Below are 23,099 nucleotides of genomic sequence, written 5' to 3'. Positions count from 1 at the left end.
TTTGTAAAGAAACTGAGGCAGAAGGGAAATTTACCTAACATCACACAACCAACAATTGTCTGTGCCAGAATGTATGCTCCTAAACAAAAATGAAAGGAAACATAAATAGGGCCATATTGACAAAAACTTGTTTTTTTGTCACTTGGTTGTTCACCAAATAGCCATAAATTGAAAAGACAAGCCACTGAGAGAATGTGCTGTACATTTAACCTAGAAAAAAAAACAAGACGTGAATTGACACTTTATGGCAGAAGAAATTACAAATGGTTAATAAACATTAAATGGGGTTCTATCTCAGTAATAGCAGAAATACAAATTAAAACTAAAGTGAAAACATTTTACATCTATCAGAAAATTGTATCACATCAGAAATTAACAAGTTATAACACATTATTTAACAAATATGTGTTGTGTCAGAAAGTGCAAACTGATACCCCTTTGGTGGATATTTTGGCATTACCTAGCATTCATTCTATGATCCAGCAAATCCATTTCTAGACATGAATCCTGCTTGGAGGTCAGCAAACTGTGGTCCCCAGAACAATTGTGGCCTCTAATCTGTCTTTGTAATAAAGTTTTTATTAGAACACAGTCATGTTCATTTGTTACACATTGCCTGTGGCTGTTTTTATATTACAACGAAGTAATGGCAGCAGACCATAGGGCTCACAAAGCCCAAAATAATTAACTCCCTGGTAGAAAATGAAAAACAAACTTGATGTCAGTTTTGAGGAAAATATAAATGGGGGTAGTATTTCAAACAGTGAAGTATTACAAAGCAGTGAAAACGAATAATAGCTGCAAACTTCAGTATGCATATATCTATGTCGTATATATATATGTCATATATATATGTCAAAGAACATACAGTATCTATGTAGAGTTCAAAAATATATAAACCTTAAGATGCCTGGGTAGCTCAGTTTGTTGTGCATCCAACTTTGGCTCAGGTCATGATATTACGGTTCATGAGTTCTAGCCCCACATTGGGCTTACTGCTGTCAGTGTGAAGCCTGCTTGGGATTCCCTTTCTCCCTCTCTCTGCCCTTCCCCCCCATCAAAAATAAATGTTAAAAAATACATATATATACTTACATACACATATATAGATAGTTACATACACCTAAATTATATATTGTTTAGGGATCCATACTGTTCACAAGTATTTTAAAGGTTCAGATAATATATTTTTATGCCAGGTAATATAATAGATACACAAATGTTCTTTNAAGCGAAAGTCAGACGCTTAACCGACTAAGCCACCCAGGCGCCCCTCTTTTTTTATTCTTTATACTATACATGGACTCTTGTTTGTACAAAGAGTTTTGAAATATTTTTAATGCAAAATAACCCCACAAAAAGTTTCCGACTTCTTTATCTCCGAAACTACCACTCACAACCCCTAACTCCTCCTGTTGTTTACCTCCCTGTTTCTAAATAATGTACTTGTAATTGCTTAGTCGTACTTAATTGATTTAAGATTATTTAATGAATTTCTGTGATGTTAGATGATGACTTAGCACTCTTCCCTTTTTCTTCTGCCATTACTTCAAACATAATTTTATTACATAGTATACTTACTTTAGTAGTTACTGTCTATATTATGACTTCTAATGGCTCATGGGTCAGCCATATGGGATAGTACCACTCTTGCCTTTTCTCTTACATATCTTCTTCCTGGAGTTAATAATTGCTTTTGTTTTGTTTCATTTTGCTTTTTGTCACTTTTCTGTTTTCATTAAACCGATTGCTAATTTTTGCTAAGAACGCCAACCGCTGCCCCATGCCTTTCAATATTTTTTGAATATTCAAACCCATCAGTTCTGTTGTTTCCCGCTGAAAACTTTCCATCTTGAGCTTTCTATCTTCTTGTTCAGTTGTAGACAATGTCTTTCTCTTAAGAATTTGCTGTCTCCCTCTCCTGTATTGAATCTCATGTTTTCTTCTTTCTTGATTTTTCCCTTTATTCTGGTATAGGACATTCTCCAGTTTCCTGGAAAAGAATACATGGGAGGAAGTTTTTTTGGTACACTACTTGTCTGAAAATGCCTTTATTCAGATTTCATAATTGATCTATGATTCAGCATAGGTATATGGAAATCTAGATTAGAAAATTATTTTCACTAAAACTTTTGAACACTATTTTCCATTTTTAACTTTCTTTGAGATGCCTTATACTCTTCTGTTTCCTCGTCTTTTGTACATGTTTTTATTTCCTTTTTGTTGTTGTTTATTTTTGAGACAGAGAGAGACAGAGCATGAGCAGGGGAGGGGCAGAGAGCGAGGGAGACACAGAATCTGAAACCGGTCCCAGGCTCTGAGCTGTCAGTACAGAACCTGATGGGAGCTCAAACCCATGAACCATGAGATCATGACCTGAGCTGAAGTTGGGTGCTTAACCGACTGAGCCACCCAGGCACCCCAACATGTTTTTATTTCTGAAAACTTTTCTCCTTACCTCCGGTTTTTAATTTCTTGGGTAATTTACTATACTATTCTATTTTCTCTCTCTGGAACGTTAATTTTTTGTTTTTGTTTTTTAAAATAAGCTCTGTGCCCAACATGGGGCTTGAACCCTTGACCTCAAGATCAATAGTCACATGCTGTACCTACTGAGCTGGCCAGGTGTCCCTCTGGAACTTTTATTAGTTGATTTTGGTCCTCCTAAAGAGATCTGAGGTTCTTATCCTTTCTCCCTTATTTTCCTGTTGACTTTTTATTCTTTCTGGGACATTTCCTCAACTTTATCTTCTAAGTCTTCTGTTGATTTATTTAAAAATTTTTATTTTTGCTTCCCAAGAAAAATTTCTAGAAAGAGGTGTGAGGAGCTCTCTGGTGTGTGATGGTCCCAGTGTAGATTTTTAGCCAATCTCCTTGTTCAATTCTCTTCCTGACCCCAACCCACCACTTGGTGCCGTCATGTGTTGAGTTTCTTCAGGGCAAATCAGCTAGTTACTCATGGATATTACCTACTTTTGTCACTTTAGATCAGTGTTTCTCATGTGGGGTCAGTTCTGCCTCCTAGGAGATATTTGGCAATATCTGGAGAATTTGCAGTTGATATAACTAGGGCAGAAGGTGCTTCTCATACCTGGAAATACTGCTAGAAGGCCTCGCCTACTCAGAAGCCTGGGATGCTGCTAAACATCCTACAGTGCACAATGCACAGGTTGGCCCCTCCTCAGCAAAGGATTGCCTGGCTCCAAATACCAGTAGCTCCTAGTTTCAGAAACCTTGCTTTAGGTTATATCCTTCTTCCGCTCTGAGTCACTATTCTATCTACTTTTCGTCTTCCACAAATTATTGAAGTCACTCATCCACTCTTGTTCTCCTTCTTGTTCTCTATGCCCTTATGAGTGGGTAACTTTCTATTCCTTTACTGTCATTTTAGCACTGTTTCCAGATGGAGGGAATATGTGTGGTCAGTCTCCAGTTTTCACTGGAAGACTTCTGTTTATCACAAATATTTTTTTAGTTTTAAGTTTTACATATAGATCATTATATCATTTAGAATTTATATGTAAAATAAAATTGAAATCTAGCTAATTTTCTTCTCTAATGAGTGGCTCTCCCAACTCTGTTTTTAAAGAGCTTTTTCTTTTCCCACTTCCCTAAAATGCTACCTTTTCTAAATTTACATCTGTGTATATGCATTTGTTCATCATGTGAAATCCACACTGTTTTAATAGTAGCTTTCTAATTTATTCTGATATAAGGTAAGTCTAGCTATGTTCTCCCCTAACCCCTACAATTTTTCCTATTTTCTTAACTTATTTTCCCTAAGTGAACTTTGGAATGAAATCTAAGCCACCTTCCCTGTTTTAAAAAGGTCCTGTTAGTATTCTTAATGAAATTTCACTGAATTTACCAGTTATTTCAGGAACTTTTGATACATTTCCAATATTGTATTTCCATTCAGAAACGTGTCTTTACATGAAATCCAGCTGTGTTTTATGTCCTTCAGGAAAATTTTATAGTTTCTTCATCTAGGTCTTGCCCATTTTGTGTTTGTGTTACAGTATTTTCTGCTCTGATTTTTCCTCAGTTCAGGTCTATGTACTTACTGTCTTTTAGAAATTTCTCAGTGTTCTTCTCGCTAATGGTTTACCTTCCTTTTTTTATTGCTGTTATGCATATATTCTTTTCTTCCTTTATTGCTTTTTTTTTTTTTTGGTATCTTCTTTTTCATTTCACTGATCATGAAAAGGAGAGATAAATAAATGTATATGCCCATTCTGACATCTAGAACCTAAAGTGTACACATGACTATTAAACTATTGTTAAATAGGGGCGCCTGGGTGGCTCAGTCATTTGGGTGTCTGACTTCGGCTCAGGTCATGATCTCGCAGTCCATGCATCTGAGCCACGCATCGGGCTCTGTGCTGACAGCTCAGAGCCTGGAGCCTCTTTCAGATTCTGTGTCTCTCTCTCTGCCTCTCCTCAGCTTGTGCTCTCTCTCTGTCTCAAAAATAAATAAACATTAAAAAAAAATATTGTTAAATAAATCTATTTCCTTAGTTTTCTTCCAGAAATATTATTAAAGAGTGCTTAAGGAAAACAAAACATACGCCTATTAATTTTTTTAATTTAAATTATAGCATGAAGATGAAAAATGTGAATTAAAGTCTAAAATGTTAATATTGAAAGAAACAGTAGAGTCATTAGAGAACAAAGCAAAACTCCAAGCTCAAAAACTTAGCCATGTGGCTGGTGACTCATCTCATCACAAAACAGAAATGAACTCACTCAGGTAAGTTTTTTGAAAGTTTTGTTTTTTCACTTCCAGGAATGAGTTAGTGGCTATAAGGTTCTTAGTGGTGAGCATTTTGGATGAGACCTTTGAGCAGTGAAAGTTGGGTTTGTAGCAGAATCACTTGGGGAGATTTTGAAAAATATGGATTTCAGGGCTGATCTCCGGACGTTCTTATTCACTGAGTGAACCTGAGTAGGTTTTGAGTATCCCTATTTTTAAAGACTTTCAGATTGATATCATTGCAGACATAACAGAAGTTTTTATACCTACTTCCTTCAAAAATTCCCCTTAGATATTTTGGATTGTTTGTACTCTGCAGTATAGAATTGCTGAAAATTACAGAAATTTTTGCTTGTCATTATCCTTGTCTTTCCTCTTTCAAAGAAATGTAAAATCAGAATATTCATATACAGAGTCTAAAAAGGTGATGTGTCTGAAAGGTAAGAAGGTCAATATGGAAAAATGGGCAGTGTCTACAGGTTAGAAGAACTTGGTTTTGAGTTAGGGTGTGAAGAACTTGGTATGATAAGCAAGAGTGTCTGGATTTTACTTTATAATAAACATGGAGAGTAAACAAAGTTTAACCAAAGAGGTGATGTGATTAGCATGCCTTTTAGGAGGTGAACCCTAGTAGAAACTGGGAAGAGGGATTTGGGGTCTTAAGAGACTGATGGCAAACAATGGAGACTGTATGTCTGGACTGGAAATAGCGGCAAGGAACTTGAAAAGAGGCTAGATTTAGGAAACATTTCTTACATAAAATCAAAAGGATTGGATGAGAAATCAAAATGGATTCTATGAGATGAGAGAAAGATGCAGTGATTCAGAAATGTGTTTGCCTTACCAGACTGGGTCCTTGGCTAGCCATTAGTGAATTTAAAATACAGAACACTGAAGGAAACAAAATGTCAACAAAGTTACTTTTTTTCTGGACCTGGTAGCTGCAATAAGTAAAAAGACTTAAGGTTAGAAGGGAATCACTGTGAAGAATCAGAGGAGATAGTCCTCTCTAAATTACATTTGCAATAAGGATCAATAAAAGATATTCAGATGCCAGCATGACATTACATATGTAATGTTGAAGTAATAACAACTTGAGATCAGAAAGAATTATAGTAATGATTAGAAAAAAGATCAATAAGTTAAAACTCAAAGTGGTAGTGAACAGTAGAATNTGCTACACATGGCCAGATTTCATTGTTTCTCATTGCCATGTAGTATTCCATGGTATAGATAAACCACATCTTCTTGATCCTAGAATGGATATTCTTTTAATCCATTTTAATGGATTAAAAGCCCTTTTAATCACATAAAGTTATCTTACCCTTGACATGAAGACATTTATGAAGCTGATACTCAGATAGATGAAGCATATGCTCCTTTCCATCTACCTGGTAGACCCATATTCTCTTCCCCGTCTTGAGTCAAGCATCTTTAGGCAAATTTCAGTGCCACCAAACTATATAATGCCCTTTTCCCTGTTTAGTATGACCTCCAGTTGACTACCCACCAAAAAAGTCAAAATAGAAAGCAAAATTAAAAGTTCACTGGTAAGGAGTTCCTGGCTGGCTCAGTTAGTAGAGCATGCGACACTTGACACTTGATTTCAGAGTCGTGAATTCAAGCTCCATGTTGGGCGTGGAGCCTACTTAAAAAGAATAAAAAAATAAAAGCTCAGTAGTCAGGATTTATGGATAATCCTTTGAAGAAGTACCTGACAATACTGTAAAAACGGGACTATGCCTTTGCCTTCACTATTGAAAATAGATTTTATAAGGGAACGAGTGTTGATACCAAGAAACTGAGAAGAGAAGGTAACTTGCCTATAGGAAGTTTCCACGCTGAGCTACACACTGGTGGGAAAGAAATTATGCAGAGCTGTGAGCCGAGTCTTGGTCCAGTCTTGATATTAATGACCAACATGGTTAAAAGTTAATTTCTTCTGAACTCTGGACCTGCATACCTATGAAATCTCCTTGGGAATGCTCACGGGCATCTCACACTGAAAATGAACTCTTGATCACCCCTGCCCCTGAACTTGGAGGAAGTGACACCACTCTTCAGACTTCATGCCCAGGCTGTGACCTCAAGTTGGTATGAGAAGGACAGCTTTCCCATGAGGCCTGCCAGCACTTCGCTCCATTTGCTACAGAATTTATTTATAATTAGCATCCTCCTCCACTGTCAAATGTATACTCCATGAGGACAGGGATTTATGTCTTTTTTCTAATGATGGAGATTCAGCAGCTGGAACATACGTGTTGAAGAAATGAATGTATAAAAATGCCCATGAGGCAAAATGGCGAAGAAATAGGGAGTTCCATACTTCCCTCCTGCATCTCTCAAAGAAAGGCTGAAGCCAAAGGAAACTGAACTGCAAGAGTCTGGGAGGAAAAGAGATGGAGTCCACTAAGAAGACAGCCTCATAGGTGCATGATTGCAAACTGGGGAAGATAAAAATGGGCCGGAATGCAGAGGCACAGAGGGAAGGGAGCCCCCTCTGTGGAGTGACAAAGGGAAGAGAAAGAGTGGCTGGGGAATCTTAGAATGGTCCCTGGAGAAGAGAAGAACCTCAGCCCGGGACGGAGAAGGATCCTGTCATCCCATCTCAAACCACAGAGCTTTCAGAGAGAGATCCTATATATAACGGCAGTGCTTTCCTTGGCCTGAGTGCCCTGGTCCCTGAAATTCCCTGCAGAATAGACGCTACACAAGGGACCCTTGTGGCATCAGGAGGAACCAGTCCCCTACTCGATCCCCTGCTAGGAAGTGCCCCGGCTTGTGATATTACATTTCTGGTAGTATCATTAATGCACACAGAGTAAGGTCTGGAAATGAGGCTGAGTGCAGGACATAGAACACAGCCCACCTTTACTGCACCTGTGGCACAGTGAGATCAGACCCAAAAGATTGATTTGCATGCCTGGTTCGAGAAGGTACTGGGGATCACCATTTTTCTCCCCACAATCACCAAGGGGGTGGGCCTCAGGAAGGGGCCAGCAGGACCCACAATGGAGGCAAGACCCTCCTACACCATACCACGCTCATCTGTGCTGGGTAGCTGCTTTGTTACAGGAGACAGATAGATGATATGGAAACAACCCCTCTTCCCAAGATCAGCACTAATGCATGGCCATGATTAACTCAAGATCAATTCTTGCTATTCAAATATATTCTCCCTTATCTCATTCTTATCTCTTCCCTACATTGGACCAGGTATTCTGATTATAGGTTTGCTTAAACAGGCATGTAATAATCTGTTCTCTTGATGCATGTTCTATACCTCCATCTTTACCTTCCTCTCTCTCTCTGAAATAATCAGACTATATAGTTTCTATGGGTAACATTATCTTCTTTTTTTCCTCCTCACCTCCTGCCGTATTCTACTTATTCTCTATCTGAATTAAGCCTTTTTAAAAATTTTTTAAAAATGTTTTATTTATTTTTTAGAGAGAGGTAGAGACAGCATGAGCAGGGGAGGGTCAGAGAGAGGGGGAGACACAAAATCCAAAGACAGGCCCCAGGCTCTGAGCTAGCTGTCAGCACAGAGCCCGACATGGGGCTTGAACCCACGTACGAACCCTGATATCGTGACCTGAACTGAAGTCGGACTGAGCCACCCAGGCGCCCCTGAATTAAGCCTTTTAGTCTCTCTGCATGGTCAGTGTTCAATTTCTTTCTCCCCACTGCTGTCATTTCTCTTTGTATATGCTCTTCCATCAGCACTGTCTCCACCCTTCTCTATTTGTAGCTGGGATTTCTGGTTTTATGCTTTTAGGCTGTCCTTTGTCTTTTGTTGTTTTTGGTTTTGTTTTTTTTCCCTTTCACTTTGCTTGCTTGTTTGATTTGTTAGTGCATTTCCGTGTTTTTGTTCCCTGTTTGTTTGTCTGTCTGTTTTCCTTTCCAGGGCTACCTTAAGAAACAAACCAAAGTACACATGGTGGAGAGTCCCAAATATCACTACAAGTAGGGAAATAAAATAAACAAAGTCTCAATAAGAGAGACCAAGGGACACCATTAAAAGAACATTTTCTGAATGGACAGGCCCTGGACCGTCTATGAGCCTCCTTTAATATTGCAGTACTTGTAGCTGCAGAGCGCATCACAAGCTTTTAAAACTGACAGGAGACAGAAAACTAGCCAAAATGGTGAAATGGAAGAACTCACCTTAAAGAAATTCCAGGAAGAAATGACAGCTAAAGAATTGGTCAAAACAGATATAAGCAACATAACTGACCAAGAATTTAGAACAATAGGCGTAAAATTAATCGCTGGGCTTGAAAAAGGCATGGAAGACACCAGAGACACTATTGCTACAAAGACTGTGGAGCTTAAAAATAGTTGTGATGAATTTAAAAATGCTATAAATGAGGTGCACAATAAAATGGAGGCAGCCACAGCACAGATTGAAGAGGCAGAGAGGAGAATAGGTGAATTAGAAGACACAATTATAGAAAAAGAGGAAGCTGAGAAAAAGAAAAATTGATCCAGGAGCATGAAAGGAGAATTCAAGAGCTGAGTGATACAATCAAATTGAACAATATCCCTATCATAGGAATTCCATAAGAAGAAGAGAGAGAGAAAGGGACTGAAGGGGTACTTGAACAAATTATAGCTGAGAACTTCCCCAATCTGGGGAAGGAAACAGACATTGAAATCCAAGAGGCAGAGAGAACTCCCCTCAGATGTAACTTGAATTCATTTTCTGCATGGCATATCATAGTGAAACTGGCAAAATATAAGGATAAAGAGAATTCTGAAAGCAGCTAGGGATAAAAGGGTCCTAACGTACAAAGTGAGAGACGTAAGAGACATCTCAACTACTAGATAGTATTGCAGACCTATCTACTGAAACTTGGCAGACCAGAAAGGAATGGCAGGAAATAGTCAATGGGATGAACAGAAAAAAATATGCAGCCAAGAATCCTTTATCCAGCAAGCCTGTTATTCAGAATAGAAGGACAGATAAAGATTTCCCAAACAAAAATTGAAGGAATTCATCACCACTAAACCAGCCCTACAAGAAATCATAAGGGGTACTCTATGAGGGAAATGTTGCAAAGAACACATGAGACACCACTACAAGCATGAATCCTACAGAGAACACAATGACCCTAAACTCGAATTTTTCAGTAATAACAGTGAATGTAAATGGGCTAAGTGCTCCAATCAAAAGACATAGGGTAGCAGAATGGATAAAAAAGAAAAAAAGGCCATCTATTTGCTGTCTACAAGAGACTCATTTTAGACCTGAGGACATCTTCAGATTGAAAATGAGGGGATGGAGAAATATCTATCATGCTACTGGAAGTCAAAAGAAAGCTGGAGTAGCCATACTTATATTGGACAAACTGGACTTTAAAGTTAAGCCAATAACAAGAGATGAAGAAGGGTATTATATAATAATTACATGGTCTATCCATCAGGATGAGCTAAAATTATAAATGTCTACGCACTGAATACAGAAGCACCCAAATACACAAAACAATTCATCACAAACAATCTTACCGTATTGATAAGAACGTGCTAATTGCAGGGGACTTTAATACTCCACTTACAGGAATGGATAGATCAACTAGACAGAAAATCACTAAAGAAACAATGGACCTGAGTGACACATTGGACCAGATGGATCTAACAGATATATTTAGAACTCTATATCCTGAGGCCATAGAATTCACTTTCTTCTCGAATGTACATGGTACATTCTCCAACATAGACCACATTCTGAGTCATAAAGCAGCCCTCAATAAATACAAAAGAATTGAGATCATACGATGCATACTTTCAGATCACAATGCTATGAAACTTGAAATCAATCACAGGAAAAATTCTGGAAAACCTCCACAAACATGGAAGTTAAGAAACACCCTACTAAAGAATGAATCGGCCAATCAGACATTAGAGAAGAAATTAAAAGATGTATGGAAACAGATGAAAATGAAAACACAGTAGTCCAAACTCTTTGGGATGCAGCTAAGAGGAAAATACATTGCAGTCGAGGCCTATCTCAAGAATATGAAAAAACACAAATACAAAATTTAACAGCACACCTAGAGGACCTAGAAGCAGAGCAGCAAGAACATCCCAAACCCATAAGAAGAAGAGAAATAATAAAGATAAGGGCAGAAATAATACAGAATCCCCCCCCCCCAAAAAAAAAAGTTGAACAGATCAATGAAACCAAGATTTGGTTTTTTGAAAAAGTAAATAAAATTGACAAACCTCTAGCCAGGCTTTTCAAAAAGAAAAGAGAGAGCATCCAAATAGACAAAATCATGAGTAAAAATGGACTTATTACAACCAATCCCTCAGAAATACAAGCAATTATCAGAGAATACTATGAAAAATTATATGCCAACAAACTGGACAAGCTAGAAGAAATGGACTAATTTTTAAACACATGCGCACTACCAAAACTTAAATGGGAAGAGATAGAAAATACNTCAGGAACACGACAGGGATGTCCACTCTCAGCACTGTTGTTTAACACAGTGCTGGAAGTCCTAGCATCAGCCATCAGACAACAAAAGGAAATAAAAGGCATCAGAATTGGCAAAGAAGAAGTCAAACTTTCACATTTCGCAGACAACATGATACTCTACATGGAAAATCCGGCAGACTCCACCAGAAGCCTACTAAAACTAATTCATGAATTCAGCAAAGTTGTAGGGTACAAAATCAACGTACAGAAATTGGTTGTATCTTATACACCAATAATGAAGCAACAGAGAGAGAAATCAAGAAACTGATCCCATTCACAATTGCACAAAAACCATAAAACCTAGGAATAAACGTAACCAAAGGTACAGGAGATCTGTATGATGAAAACTATGGAAAACTTATGAAGGAAACTGAAGAAGACACAAAGAAATGGGAAAACATTCCATGCTCATGGATTGGAAGAATAAATATAGTTAAAATGTCTTTACTACTCAAAGCAATCTACACATTCAATGCAATCCCAATCAAAATTGCACCAGCATTCTTCTTAAAGCTGGAAGAAACCAACCATAAAATCTGTATGGAACCACAGAAGACCCTGAATAGCCAAAGCAATATTGAAGAAGAAAACCAAAACAGGAGGCATCACCATCCCAGACTTTAGCCTCTACTACAAAGCTGTCATCATCAACACAGTATGGTATTGGCACAAATACAGACACATAGACCAATGGAATAGAATAGAGAACTCAGAATTGGACCCACAAATATATGGCCAACTAATCCTTGACAAAGCGGGAAAGAGTATCCAATGAGAAAAAGACAGCCTGTTTAACAGATGGTGCCAGGAGAACTGGACAGCAACATGCAGAAGAATGAAACTAGGCCACTTTCTCATACCATACACACAAATAAACTCAAAATGGATAAAGGACCTGAATGGGAGACAGGAAACCATCAAAACCCTAGAAGAGAAAGCAGGAAACAACCTCCTTGACCTCAACTGCAGCAATTTCTTACTTGACACATCCCCAAAGGCAAGGGAATCAAGAGCAAAAATGAACTACTGGGACCTCATCAAGATAAAAAGCTGCTGCAGGGCAAAGGAAACAGTCCATAAAGCTAACAGGCAACCGATGGAATGGGAAAAGACAGTTGCAAATGACCTATCAGATAAAGGGCTAGTATCCAAAATCTATAAGGAACTTACCAAACTCCACACCCGGAAAACAAACAATCCAGTGAAGAAATGGGCAGAAGATATGAACAGACACTTCTCCAAAGAGGACATCCAGATGGCCAACAGACACATGAAACGATGTTCAGCATCCCTCCTCATCAGGGAAATACAAATCAAAACCACACTGAGATACCACCTCACGCCAGTCAGAGTGGCTAAAATGAGCAAATCAGAGAACTCTAGATGCTGGCGAGGATGTGGAGAAACGGGCACCCTCCTACACTGTTGGTGGGAATGTAAACTGGAGCAGCCCCTCTGGAAAACAGTGTGGAGGTTCCTCAGAAAGTTAACAACAGAACTCCCCTATCACCCAGCAATTGCACTGCTAGGATTTACCCTAGGGCTACAGGAGTGCTGATGCATAGGGGCATATGTACCCCAGTGTTCACAGTAGCACTTTCAACAATAGCCAAAACATGGAAAGAGCCTAAGTGTCCATCAACCGACGAATGGATCAAGAAGATGTGGTTTATCTATACAATGGAATACTCCATGGCAATGAGAAAAAATGAAATCTGACCATGTGTACTACGTGGATAGAACTCGAGGGTGTTAGGATAAGTAAAATAAGTCAGGCAGAGAAGGACAGCTACCATATGCTTTCACTCATATGTGAAACAGTAGAAACTTAATAGAGGACCAAGAGGAAGGGGAAAATATAGTTAAGGAGAAGGGAAGGAGGCACACCATAAGAGACTCTGAATAATGAGAACAAACTGAGGGTTGATGGAGGTAAGGGAGAGCGGAAGGAGGGTGATGGGCATGGAGGAGGGCACTTGTTGGAATGAGCACTGGGTATTATATGGAAACCAGCTTTACAATAAACTATAAGAAATAATAAATAAATAAACCGAGAAGAGCTTGAAACTACCAGGAAGCCTCTAGAAAAATGTTTACAGTTACTTTGATTTTTATACTATATTATTTTTCGAAAGTGGAACGAACCAATTTGAAGAAGAATGGTGGACAGCAAGAAATAATATATAATGCCATTAATTATACTTAAAAAGCTTTAAAATAGGAAATGAAAACATTTCTACCAGAGATAAAGTAGACTGGTTTTTGTTTTTGTTTTTTGTCCTCTGATTCTTTAGGATAGTAAATGAGCAGCTACAGCAGTCACTTGATGATTGTCAGCATCGGCTTTCCAAAAAAAGGGGTGAACTTGAATCAGCCCAATTACAGATTAACTTACTGGAAGAAAAAATAGGTAAGATTTTTAAAATTTTGTTTTCACTAAACCTAATTTACTTTGTCTAACAAACATTTCTCTTTGTTACTAGATAAACTACACCTTCAGATGACTTCACAGAGTGAAGAGGCTCATGTAATGAAAAAGACCATTGGTGCTATTGATAAAGAAAAAGACTTTCTTCAGGAGACTGTAGATGAGAAGACAGAAAAGATTGCAAACTTGCAAGAAAACCTGGCTAATAAAGTATGTGACTGTTCAGTACCTTTATACAGCATCTGAACAGAAACTGTTTCATTCTCTATTTCACAAATATGCAGTTCTTACCCTCCATATACACGTTGCTGAGATCCAGAGCCATATCTTCTAATATGTTTAAATTTCATTTTATGCCAATAATTTGAATCTTCAAAAATTCTGTTTACAGAATAATGTAATTTTATCAGATATGAGTACAGCAAACTTAAAGAAACAATTCAAGGTCTTAGAGGGGGTAAGTGCCAATATGTGAAGTACAGTTGGGATATAGAAATGTTTACATTGAAGCTTTCTTTTATAGCATAATTTATATAAATGTGATAAATTATATGTTCAAGGATAGACATTTCTAAATGAGTGTTTGAGAATCATATATTTTCATAATTTCTCAGGAAAAAGCTATTGCTCAGATGAAGATAACAGTCTCAGAGTGTGAATCTTCTATGAAGTAAGTGATAAATGGTATCCAGCTTTTTTAGAAATTTTCATTGAGTGCAGCTTTACCTATTTAAGTAAGAATTGGACCATAGAAAATTTTCCTTCTTCAGTTTTCCTCTTTTTGCTGGTGGCAGCATCTAAGTCTACTAAAGAGGATGAACATGCCATTCTCTTTAACTTTCTCCCCTCCTCCATCATCAACATCTCAACAGTTGTGGCTGATTCATTATTCTTTTCATGCCAACTTGCTTTTTATTTCTACGGTAAATACCCTATTCGGACCCTAATTATTAAAACTTAGACTATTTTAGTAGCCAGTATTGAATTGGTTCTACATCACAACCTATCTTGAACAGTTGGAAAAGTTTACATTTTATGTCTAATCTCTACTTCAGGACAAAAATCACTAATTATATTTATTATTTGTATCTTTACATATTACATAGTAGTGGGGACTTAAACATTAAGCAGTATTTGCCAGTTGAATCTATTCTGTTTTGTTCATAACATTTGAAAGTCCTCCATTTTACTTGACTTCTGGAATTATAAATTTATTTTATGACTGCTATTTCCATTTAATGAGTGATAGAGATCTAAAATATCTGCCTTACCTAATTCATCAGTGTCTTAATGCAGTGTGGTTTCTTGTATCTTACTGTACTTAATTCAGAGTATACAGTTTTCTTTTAAGTGATTTACAGTTTTCTAAAAAGCTTTCTTTATTATTTCCACATCCTTCACGTAACAGCCAGCTAAAGGAAACATTGAGTAATCGGGACCGAGAAATAAGCAGCCTCCGGCGGCAGCTTGATGCAACTCACAAAGAACTTGATGAGGTAGGAAGATCTAAAGAAGTGTCTTTTAAGGAAAACAGAAGATTACAAGATGATCTGGCTACAATGGCAAGGGAAAATCAGGTATGTGCCCAATGTATAAATGGATTGTTTTACAATATATTCATTCCTTGCTAAGTTTTAAAGCTATAAATATGTTTTCTAAAATTTAATGCTATAAATATCAATAACATAAACAACTCTGTAAGGAGAATAGTATTTATAAGAATATTAAAAATGTGGTTTAGAAAGCTGCTGTATATCACATAGTGTCTAATTGATGCAACTGTGGTCTCCTTACCATTTTGGTATTTCTTCCTGAGAATCATAAAGCTGGGAGCATAGGATTCTCTGTGGCAGAAATTATTGTCACCCTCAGGAACACTCCTAAGGCAAAGTGTTGTGTTTTAAAGACCCATGATAGATTTTAATTATTCATACTTCCTTCCAGCAGCTTAGAGATATACCTAAATTAAATTAATTAATATTTTAGAATGGCAGATACTCAAAAGTATTGGCTTTGTTTTTGCTGGTTTATTAAAGGATTATACCAAGAAGATGAATGATTTTCCTGTTTTAAAAAAATTACTTTCAGTATTCAATATAAAGCATATTGCTGATATATGAATTTTTTAAAATGTCAACCATGAGCATAGCTAGCCCCATAATATAAATGCCAGATACATAGTCAAGACAGTTGTGGGAGATCAATGGTAATATTTGGTTAAAATGTCGAAATCAGTCAGGAGAAACGTGAAAATAACTCTTAGGAACAGTTTTACTTTTTCCTACTCTTATTCCCCCAATTCAAAAGGAACTATTTGAATATAAATAGAACTCATTAGGTACCACATTCATTGAAGATTTGTCTTCAATTTTCTGATTTATAGGAAATCTCATTGGAATTGGAAGCAGCAGTACAGGAAAAAGAAGAAATGAAGAGTAGAGTTCATAATTACATAACTGAGGTGTCACGATGGGAGAGCTTAATGGCTGCTAAGGTGAGAAAACATTATTTAAGTTGGATTTAAGACTAATTTAAAAAATGTTTTCATGTGTATTTATTCTGTCTCATTTATTTATTTCTATCTCTTAGATAATAAGGTATGAGTGGAGATGTTGTCTACTATGTTTTTATACTTCCCCACAGATCTTACTTAGTATGCTGTCTGCAGAGATAGCATATCTTCCTAATTAAAACAAAAATTCCAGTGTCTGTATATGTTTACAATTTGAGTGTTCCAGTGGGTGACAGTTACTAATTTAGAAACAATGTTTTTATGCTTAAAACTAGGAAAAAGAAAATCAAGATTTGTTAGATAGATTTCAGATGCTTCATAACCGTGCTGAAGACTGGGAGGTCAAAGCCCATCAAGCTGAGGGAGAAAGCAGCTCAGTTCGACTGGAACTTCTTTCTATTGACACAGAGAGGAGACACCTTCGAGAAAGGGTGGAGCTACTAGAAAAAGAAATTCAAGAGGTAATATATTCATTTGTCTTGTGATGACATTATTAGTAAAGCTATAACATTCAAAGATACTTCATTGATGTGAGGTTTAAGCATTGATAAAATCAAGTTCAATGGTAATCTTTTGTCATTAATTCTGATAATTTGCTTAGCAGCCCCATTACTTCTTTTTAAAGNCACGCTGTCTCTATCTCTCCTAGAAATAAATAAAACATTAAAAAAAAAAAAAAAGAAAAAAAAATAAAGAAAGTATATTTACTGTAGTAAAATATATATGACATCACATTTACCATTTTAACCATTATTAAGAGTACAGTTCTTTGGGCAATTAGTGCATTTACATTGTTTTTGTTGTTGTTGTTGTTTAAAGTTTATTTATTTATTTTGAGAGAGAGAGAGAGAGAGCCCAAGTGGGGACAGGGGCAGAGAGAGGGAGAGAGGATCCCAAACAGACTCTGCACCACCAGTGAGATCCCTATGCGGAGATGCACAAACCAGCAGGAGATCATAACCTGAGCCTGTCAATTGGGATGCTTAATTGACTGAGCAACCCATGCACCCAGTACATTCACATTGTTATCCAAATTCACCACCATCTCCAGAACTTTTTCATCTCCCCTGACTGAAACTCTGTCCCCATTAAACACTAACTCCTCATCCCTCACCCCTATTCCCTTACTCCCTTTACATCCCAGCCCCTGGCAGCTACCATCCTACTTTCTTTCTCTATGAATTTGACCACTCTTTGTTCCTCATATAAGCAGAATCATACAATATCTGTCTTTTTGTGACTAAGGTTTTGTAACTGGTTATTTCACTTAATCTTAAAGTTCAGTTAACCTCAAGGTTCATGTGTGTTGTAGCATGTGTCCAAATTTCATTTCTTTTTAAGGCTGAATAATACTCCATTATGTATATACGTCACATTTTGTTTATCTGTTCATCTGTTGATAGACATTTCATTTGTTTTCATCTTTGGCTACCAGAAATAATGCTTCTATGGATATTGATGTACAATATCTATTCAAGTCCTTGCTTTCTTTTATTGAGGATATACCTGGAAGTGGAATTGCAAAATGATGGTCATTTTTATGTTTGATTGCTTTCAGGACTTGCCATATCTTTTTCCATAAGGAAAACTATAACAAACTATGACAAACAAAAGAAATGTGAAAGTGACTTTGGAATTTGGTAATGGACAAAGGCAGGGAGAGTTGTGAGGTGTTTGGTAGAAAAAACCTAGATAGCTTTGAAAAGCTTGTGGTAGAAAAATACATATTAGACAGGATTCTAGTAAGGGCTCAGAAAAAAGAAAGAATGAGAGAAAACTTCTGTTATTTACAAAATGCATAAATTGTCAAGAACAAAATTTTTCCAAAAATCTTAATTCTTCTAATGAGGTCTCAGATGCAATTGAAGAACATGTTATTAGACACAGAAAGAAAGGTGATCCTTATTATAAAATGGCAGAGAACTTGACTCCATTATGGTCTACTCTTGGGAGGAAACTAGAACTTATAAGTAAGTGATGAACTTGGATATTTAGCTGAGGAACCTCCTAAGCAAAATTTGGAAGGTGCAGCCTGGTTTCTTCTTGCTGCTTATAGTAAAATGTAAAGGAAAGAGAGAAATTGAGAAAGGAACTGCCAAGTACAAAAGGAACTAGGTCTTATCAAAACGCCAACATTTTTCACAGAACTAGAGCAAATAATCCTAAAATTTGTATGGAACCACAAAAGACTGCAGATACCCAAAGCAGTCTTGAAAAAGAACAAAACTGGAGGTATCACAATCCCAGATTTAAAAATACACTACAAAGCTGTAATAATCAAAAGCAGTATGATACTGACACAAAAAAATAGACTCATAGATCAGTAGAACAGAATAGAGAGCCCAGAAATGAGCCCACAATTATATAGTCAATGACTCTTCTCAACAAACGAAGCAAGAATATGCAGTGGGAAAAACATGTCTCTTCACAAATGGAGCTAGAAAAACTGGACAGCTACATGCAAAAGAATGAAACTGAACCACTTTCTTATACCATATACAAACATAAACTCAAAATGGATTAAAGACCTAAATGTGGGACCTGATATCATAAAAATTCTGGAACAAGCACAGGCAATAATTTCTCTGATTCGGCTATAGGAACATTTTTCAAGACCTGTCTCCTGAGGCAAGGGAAACAAAAGCAAAAATAAACTATTAGGACTATGCCAAAATCAAAATCTTCTGCACAGCAAAGGAAATAACCAACAAAACTAAAAGACAACCTACCAGCTGCATCTGACTGGCTCAGTTGGTAGAGCATGACTCTTGATCTTGGGGTCACAAGTTCAAGCCCTACATTGGGTGTAAAGTTTACTTTATTTATTTATTTTCTTTTAATAGTTTATTGTCAACTTGGTTTCCAATAACACCCAGTGCTCATCCCAACAAGTGCCGTCCTCTATGCCCATCACCCACCTTCCCCTCCCCACCCCCATCAGTCCTCAGTTTTTTCTCAGCATTCAAGAGTCTCATGGTTTGCCTCCCTCCTTCTCCCCCACTATTTTCCCCCCTTCTTCTCCCCCACGGTCCTCCATTAAGTTCCTCCTAGTCCTCCTATACGTGCATACNCCTGCTCACATTGTCTCTCTCTCTCAGAAATAAATAAAACATTTAAGAAAAAAAATAATAATTTCTTGAAATAGGCCTGGAGTACAATCTACTTTCCTCTTAGGACTGCCTTCGCCGCGTCCCATAGAGTTTGGATTGTTGCATTTTCATTTTCATTTGTTTCCATATATTTTTTAATTTCTTCTCTAATTGCTGATTGACCCATTCACTCTTTAGTAGGGTGTTCCTTAACCTCCATGCTTTTAGAGGTTTTCCAGACTCTTCCTGTGATTGATTTCGAGTTTCATAGCATTGTGATCTGAAAGTGTGCATGGTATGATCTCAATTCTTTTATATTTATTGAGGGCTGCTTTATGTCCCAGTATGTGATCTATCTTGGAGAACGTGCCATGCGCACTTGAGAAGAAAGTGAATTCCGTGGCCTCAGGATATAGAGTTCTAAATATATCTGTCAGATCCATCTGGTCCAATGTGTCACTTGGGTCCATTGTTTCTTTAGTGATTTTCTGTCTAGTTGATCTATCCATTCCTGTAAGTGGAGTATTAAAGTCCCCTGCAATTAGCACGTTCTTATCGATAAGAGTGTTTCTGTTTGTGATTGTTTTATGTATTTGGGTGCTTCTGTATTCGGTGCCTAGACATTTATAATTGTAAGCTCTTCCTGATGGATAGACTCTGTAATTATTATATAATGCCCTTCTTCATCCCTTGTTACTGTCTTTAATTTAAAGTCCAGGTTTTCCAATATAAGTAGGGCTACTCCAGCTTTCTTTTGACTTCCAGTAGCATGATAGATATTTCTCCATCCCCTCATTTTCAATCTGAAGGTGTCCTCAGGTCTAAAATGAGTTTCTTGTAGACAGCAAATAGATGGATTTTGGTTTTTTATCCATTCTGCTACCCTATGTCTTTTGATTGGGGCATTTAGTCCATTTACATTCAGTGTTGTTATTGAAAAATATGGGTTTAGAGTCATTGTGTTCTTTGTAGAATTCATGTTTGTAGTGATGTCTCTGGTACCTTGCGTTCCTTGAAACATTTCCCTCAGAGAGTCTCCCTCAGGATTTCTTGTAGGGCTGGTTTAGTGGTGATGAATTCTTCAATTTTTGTTTATTTGGAAAGACTTTTATCTCTCCTTCTATTCTGAATGAATGACAGGCTTGCTGGATAAAGGATTCTTGGCTGCATATTTTTTCTGTTCTTCACATGAAAGATTTCCTACCATTCCTTTCTGGCCTGCCAAGTTTCAGTAGATAGGTCTGTCACCACTCTGATAGGTTTCCCTTTGTATGTTAGGGCCCTTTTATCCCTAGCTGCTTTCAGAATTCTCTCTTTGTCCTTATATTTAGCCAGTTTCACTATGATATGTTGTGCAGAAGATGGGTTCAAGTTACGTCTGAGGGGAGTTCTCTATGCCTCTTGGATTTCAACGTCTGTTTTCTTCCCCAGACTGGGGAAGTTCTCTGTTATAATTTGTTCAAGGATCCTTCAGTGCCTTTCCCTGTTTCTTCTTCTTCTGGAATTCCTATGATACGGATATTCTTCCATTTGATTGTATCGCTGAGCTCTCGAACTCTCCTTTCATGTTCCTGTATCAGTTTATCTCTCTTATTCTCAGCTTCGTCTTTTTCTATAGATTATGTCTTCTAAATCACTCATTCTCCTTTCTGCCTCTTCATTCCGTGCTTTGGATGCCTCCATTTTATTTTGCATCTCATTTATAGCATTTTTTAATTCATCACAACTATTTTTAAGCTCCATAGTCTTTGTAGCAGTAGTTTCTCTGATGTCTTCCATGTCTTTTTCAAGCCCAGCAATTAATTTTATGACCAATGTTCTAAATTCTTGTTCAGTTATTTTGCTTATATCTGTTTTGAGCAGTTCTTTAGCTGTCAATTCTTCCTGGAATTTCTTTGGAGGAGAGCTCTTTTGTTTCATCATTTTGGTTAGCTTCCTATCTCTTGTTTGTTTTAAAAGCTTGGTATGCACTCTGCACCTGTGAGTGCTGCTGTACCAAAGAAGGCTCTTTGACTGTCTAGGGCCTGTCCGTTCAGAAAGTGTTCTTTGAATGGTGTCTCTTGGTCTCTCCTATTGAGACCTTGGTTATTTTATTTTACTACTTGTAGTGGTATTTGGGACTCTCCACCATGTGTACTTTGGCTTGTTTCTTGAGGTAGCCCTGGAAAAGAAAACAGACAAACACACAGGGAACAAAGGCACACAAAATGCACAGAGAAATCCAACAAACACGCAAGCCAAAAGGGAAAAAGAAAAAAGCAATGAGGAAGGAGGGAAGGTGATTAATAAAAATAAATATACATAAAAAGAAGAAAGGGAAAAAGAAAAAACACAATAGACAAAGGACAGTCGAAAGCATATAACCAGATTTTCCAGCTACAAATAAATAGCCAGGTGTATGCAGTACTGCTGGAAGAGCATAGAGAAAGAGAAATGACAGGGCGGGGATGAAGCGAAATTGTAAATGAAATGAACAGGCAGAAGGAGTAAGAGGCCTATTTCAAAGAAAGAAAGAGTGGAATATGGTTGGAGAGGAGGCAAAAGAAATGATGATGATGCTACTTAGAGAAACTATTTAGTCTGATTACTCCAGAGAGAAAGATATAAAAAGGTAGCGGTGGAGGTATAGAATTTACATCTAGAGAAGTGATTAAATGTGACTATTTAAGCAAGCCAGTGACCAGAGTTAATCAGAGCGGTGCATCCATGTCGGTCTTGCCCTGGCTCCTCTTAAAAAAAAAAAAAAGAGGGCAGCTCTCCAGCGGGGATGGGCGTGGTTTGGTCCAGTGCGTCCCTCAGGAGTCCTGGCTTGGCACTTGTGGGGAGAAAAGTTGCTGCGCCCCAGCCCCTTCTTGAACCAAGCGTTGCAACTCTCTTTTTATGCGTGTGATCTCTTTGTGCCGGGGGCATAGCCAAGGTGGGCCATGCTCTATATCCCAAGCCAGGCCTCATTTCCAGATGTCAGTCTGCACACGCCTCATTGAAATTACCCAAAATATAAACTCACAGGCGAGCCCCTCAGAACAGTTTCAAGCCTCTCGCCTCCCCGCTGGGGATCCAGCCGAGCCAGAAGCACAAAGGTGTGGCTGCCACCCGTCCCCTCCAGGTTGAGCTGGCAAGCATGGAGCAGTTTTCCCGGATGTTGCCTGGGAGGCATGCGTCCTGCCTAGGGTCAGCTGGAGAGCAGGAAACCAGGTCCCTCTGTGTCCCGAGCGGAGGTTTTTCTCTTCTCCAGTGACAGGGATAGTGTCTTGAGCAGTTTTGGCCACTTTTTTTTCCCCTAGACTCACTGCGGCTCCCCACAAAGGGGGATACCCCCCTCCATTTGTGTCTCTGGTCCCGGCCCGATTTTATCTTCCCCAGTTCACACTCACACTATAAGGTTTTCTCAGCGGACTCTGTCTCCTTTCCCCCCCCAAACTCCTGGATTCTGTAAGGGTTCCTATGGCTTCAGGCCTTCTCCTTTTGAGAGATGGGGGCGAGTGAAATGTACAGAGCTCCCTACTTCTCCGCCATCTTGCTTCCCCCCCGTAAAGTTTACTTTAAAAAAGTAAAATAAAATACAACCTATTAAATGGAGAAGATATTTGCAAATGACATATCTAATAAATGTATAAAGAACTTAAACAGCTCAACACCAAAAAACAATCTAATTTAAAAGTCGACAGAAGACATGAACAGATATTTCTCCAAAGAAGACATACAGGGCCAACAGACACATGAAGAGATACTCAGCATCACTCATCATCAGGGAAATGCAAATCAGAACCACAATGAGATACCACCTCACAACTGTCAGAATGGCTAAAGTAAAAAACACAGGGAACAACAAG

At 37.9% G+C, this 23,099-nt stretch overlaps 1 protein-coding gene across 2 annotated transcripts in view; it reads left to right on the top strand.

Moving 5' to 3' along the window:
• Positions 1–23,099, top strand: part of CEP135 (centrosomal protein 135) — a 79,210-nt gene that overhangs the window by 40,219 nt on the left and 15,892 nt on the right. For both annotated transcript variants that reach the window (XM_077757754.1, XM_077757755.1), the window contains 7 exons: positions 4,599–4,750; positions 13,532–13,647; positions 13,721–13,875; positions 14,280–14,335; positions 15,074–15,242; positions 16,049–16,159; positions 16,453–16,638. In XM_077757754.1, coding sequence (XP_077613880.1) covers positions 4,599–4,750; positions 13,532–13,647; positions 13,721–13,875; positions 14,280–14,335; positions 15,074–15,242; positions 16,049–16,159; positions 16,453–16,638 — 945 coding nt within the window. The remainder of the gene's footprint in view (positions 1–4,598; positions 4,751–13,531; positions 13,648–13,720; positions 13,876–14,279; positions 14,336–15,073; positions 15,243–16,048; positions 16,160–16,452; positions 16,639–23,099) is intronic.

This window comes from Crocuta crocuta, unplaced genomic scaffold (assembly GCF_008692635.1).
Source record: "Crocuta crocuta isolate KB4526 unplaced genomic scaffold, BGI_CrCroc_1.0 scaffold282, whole genome shotgun sequence".
NCBI lineage: Eukaryota > Metazoa > Chordata > Mammalia > Carnivora > Hyaenidae > Crocuta > Crocuta crocuta.
The sequence above is the reverse complement of the archived record's forward strand: the minus strand, read 5'-3'. Positions and strand labels throughout refer to the sequence as shown.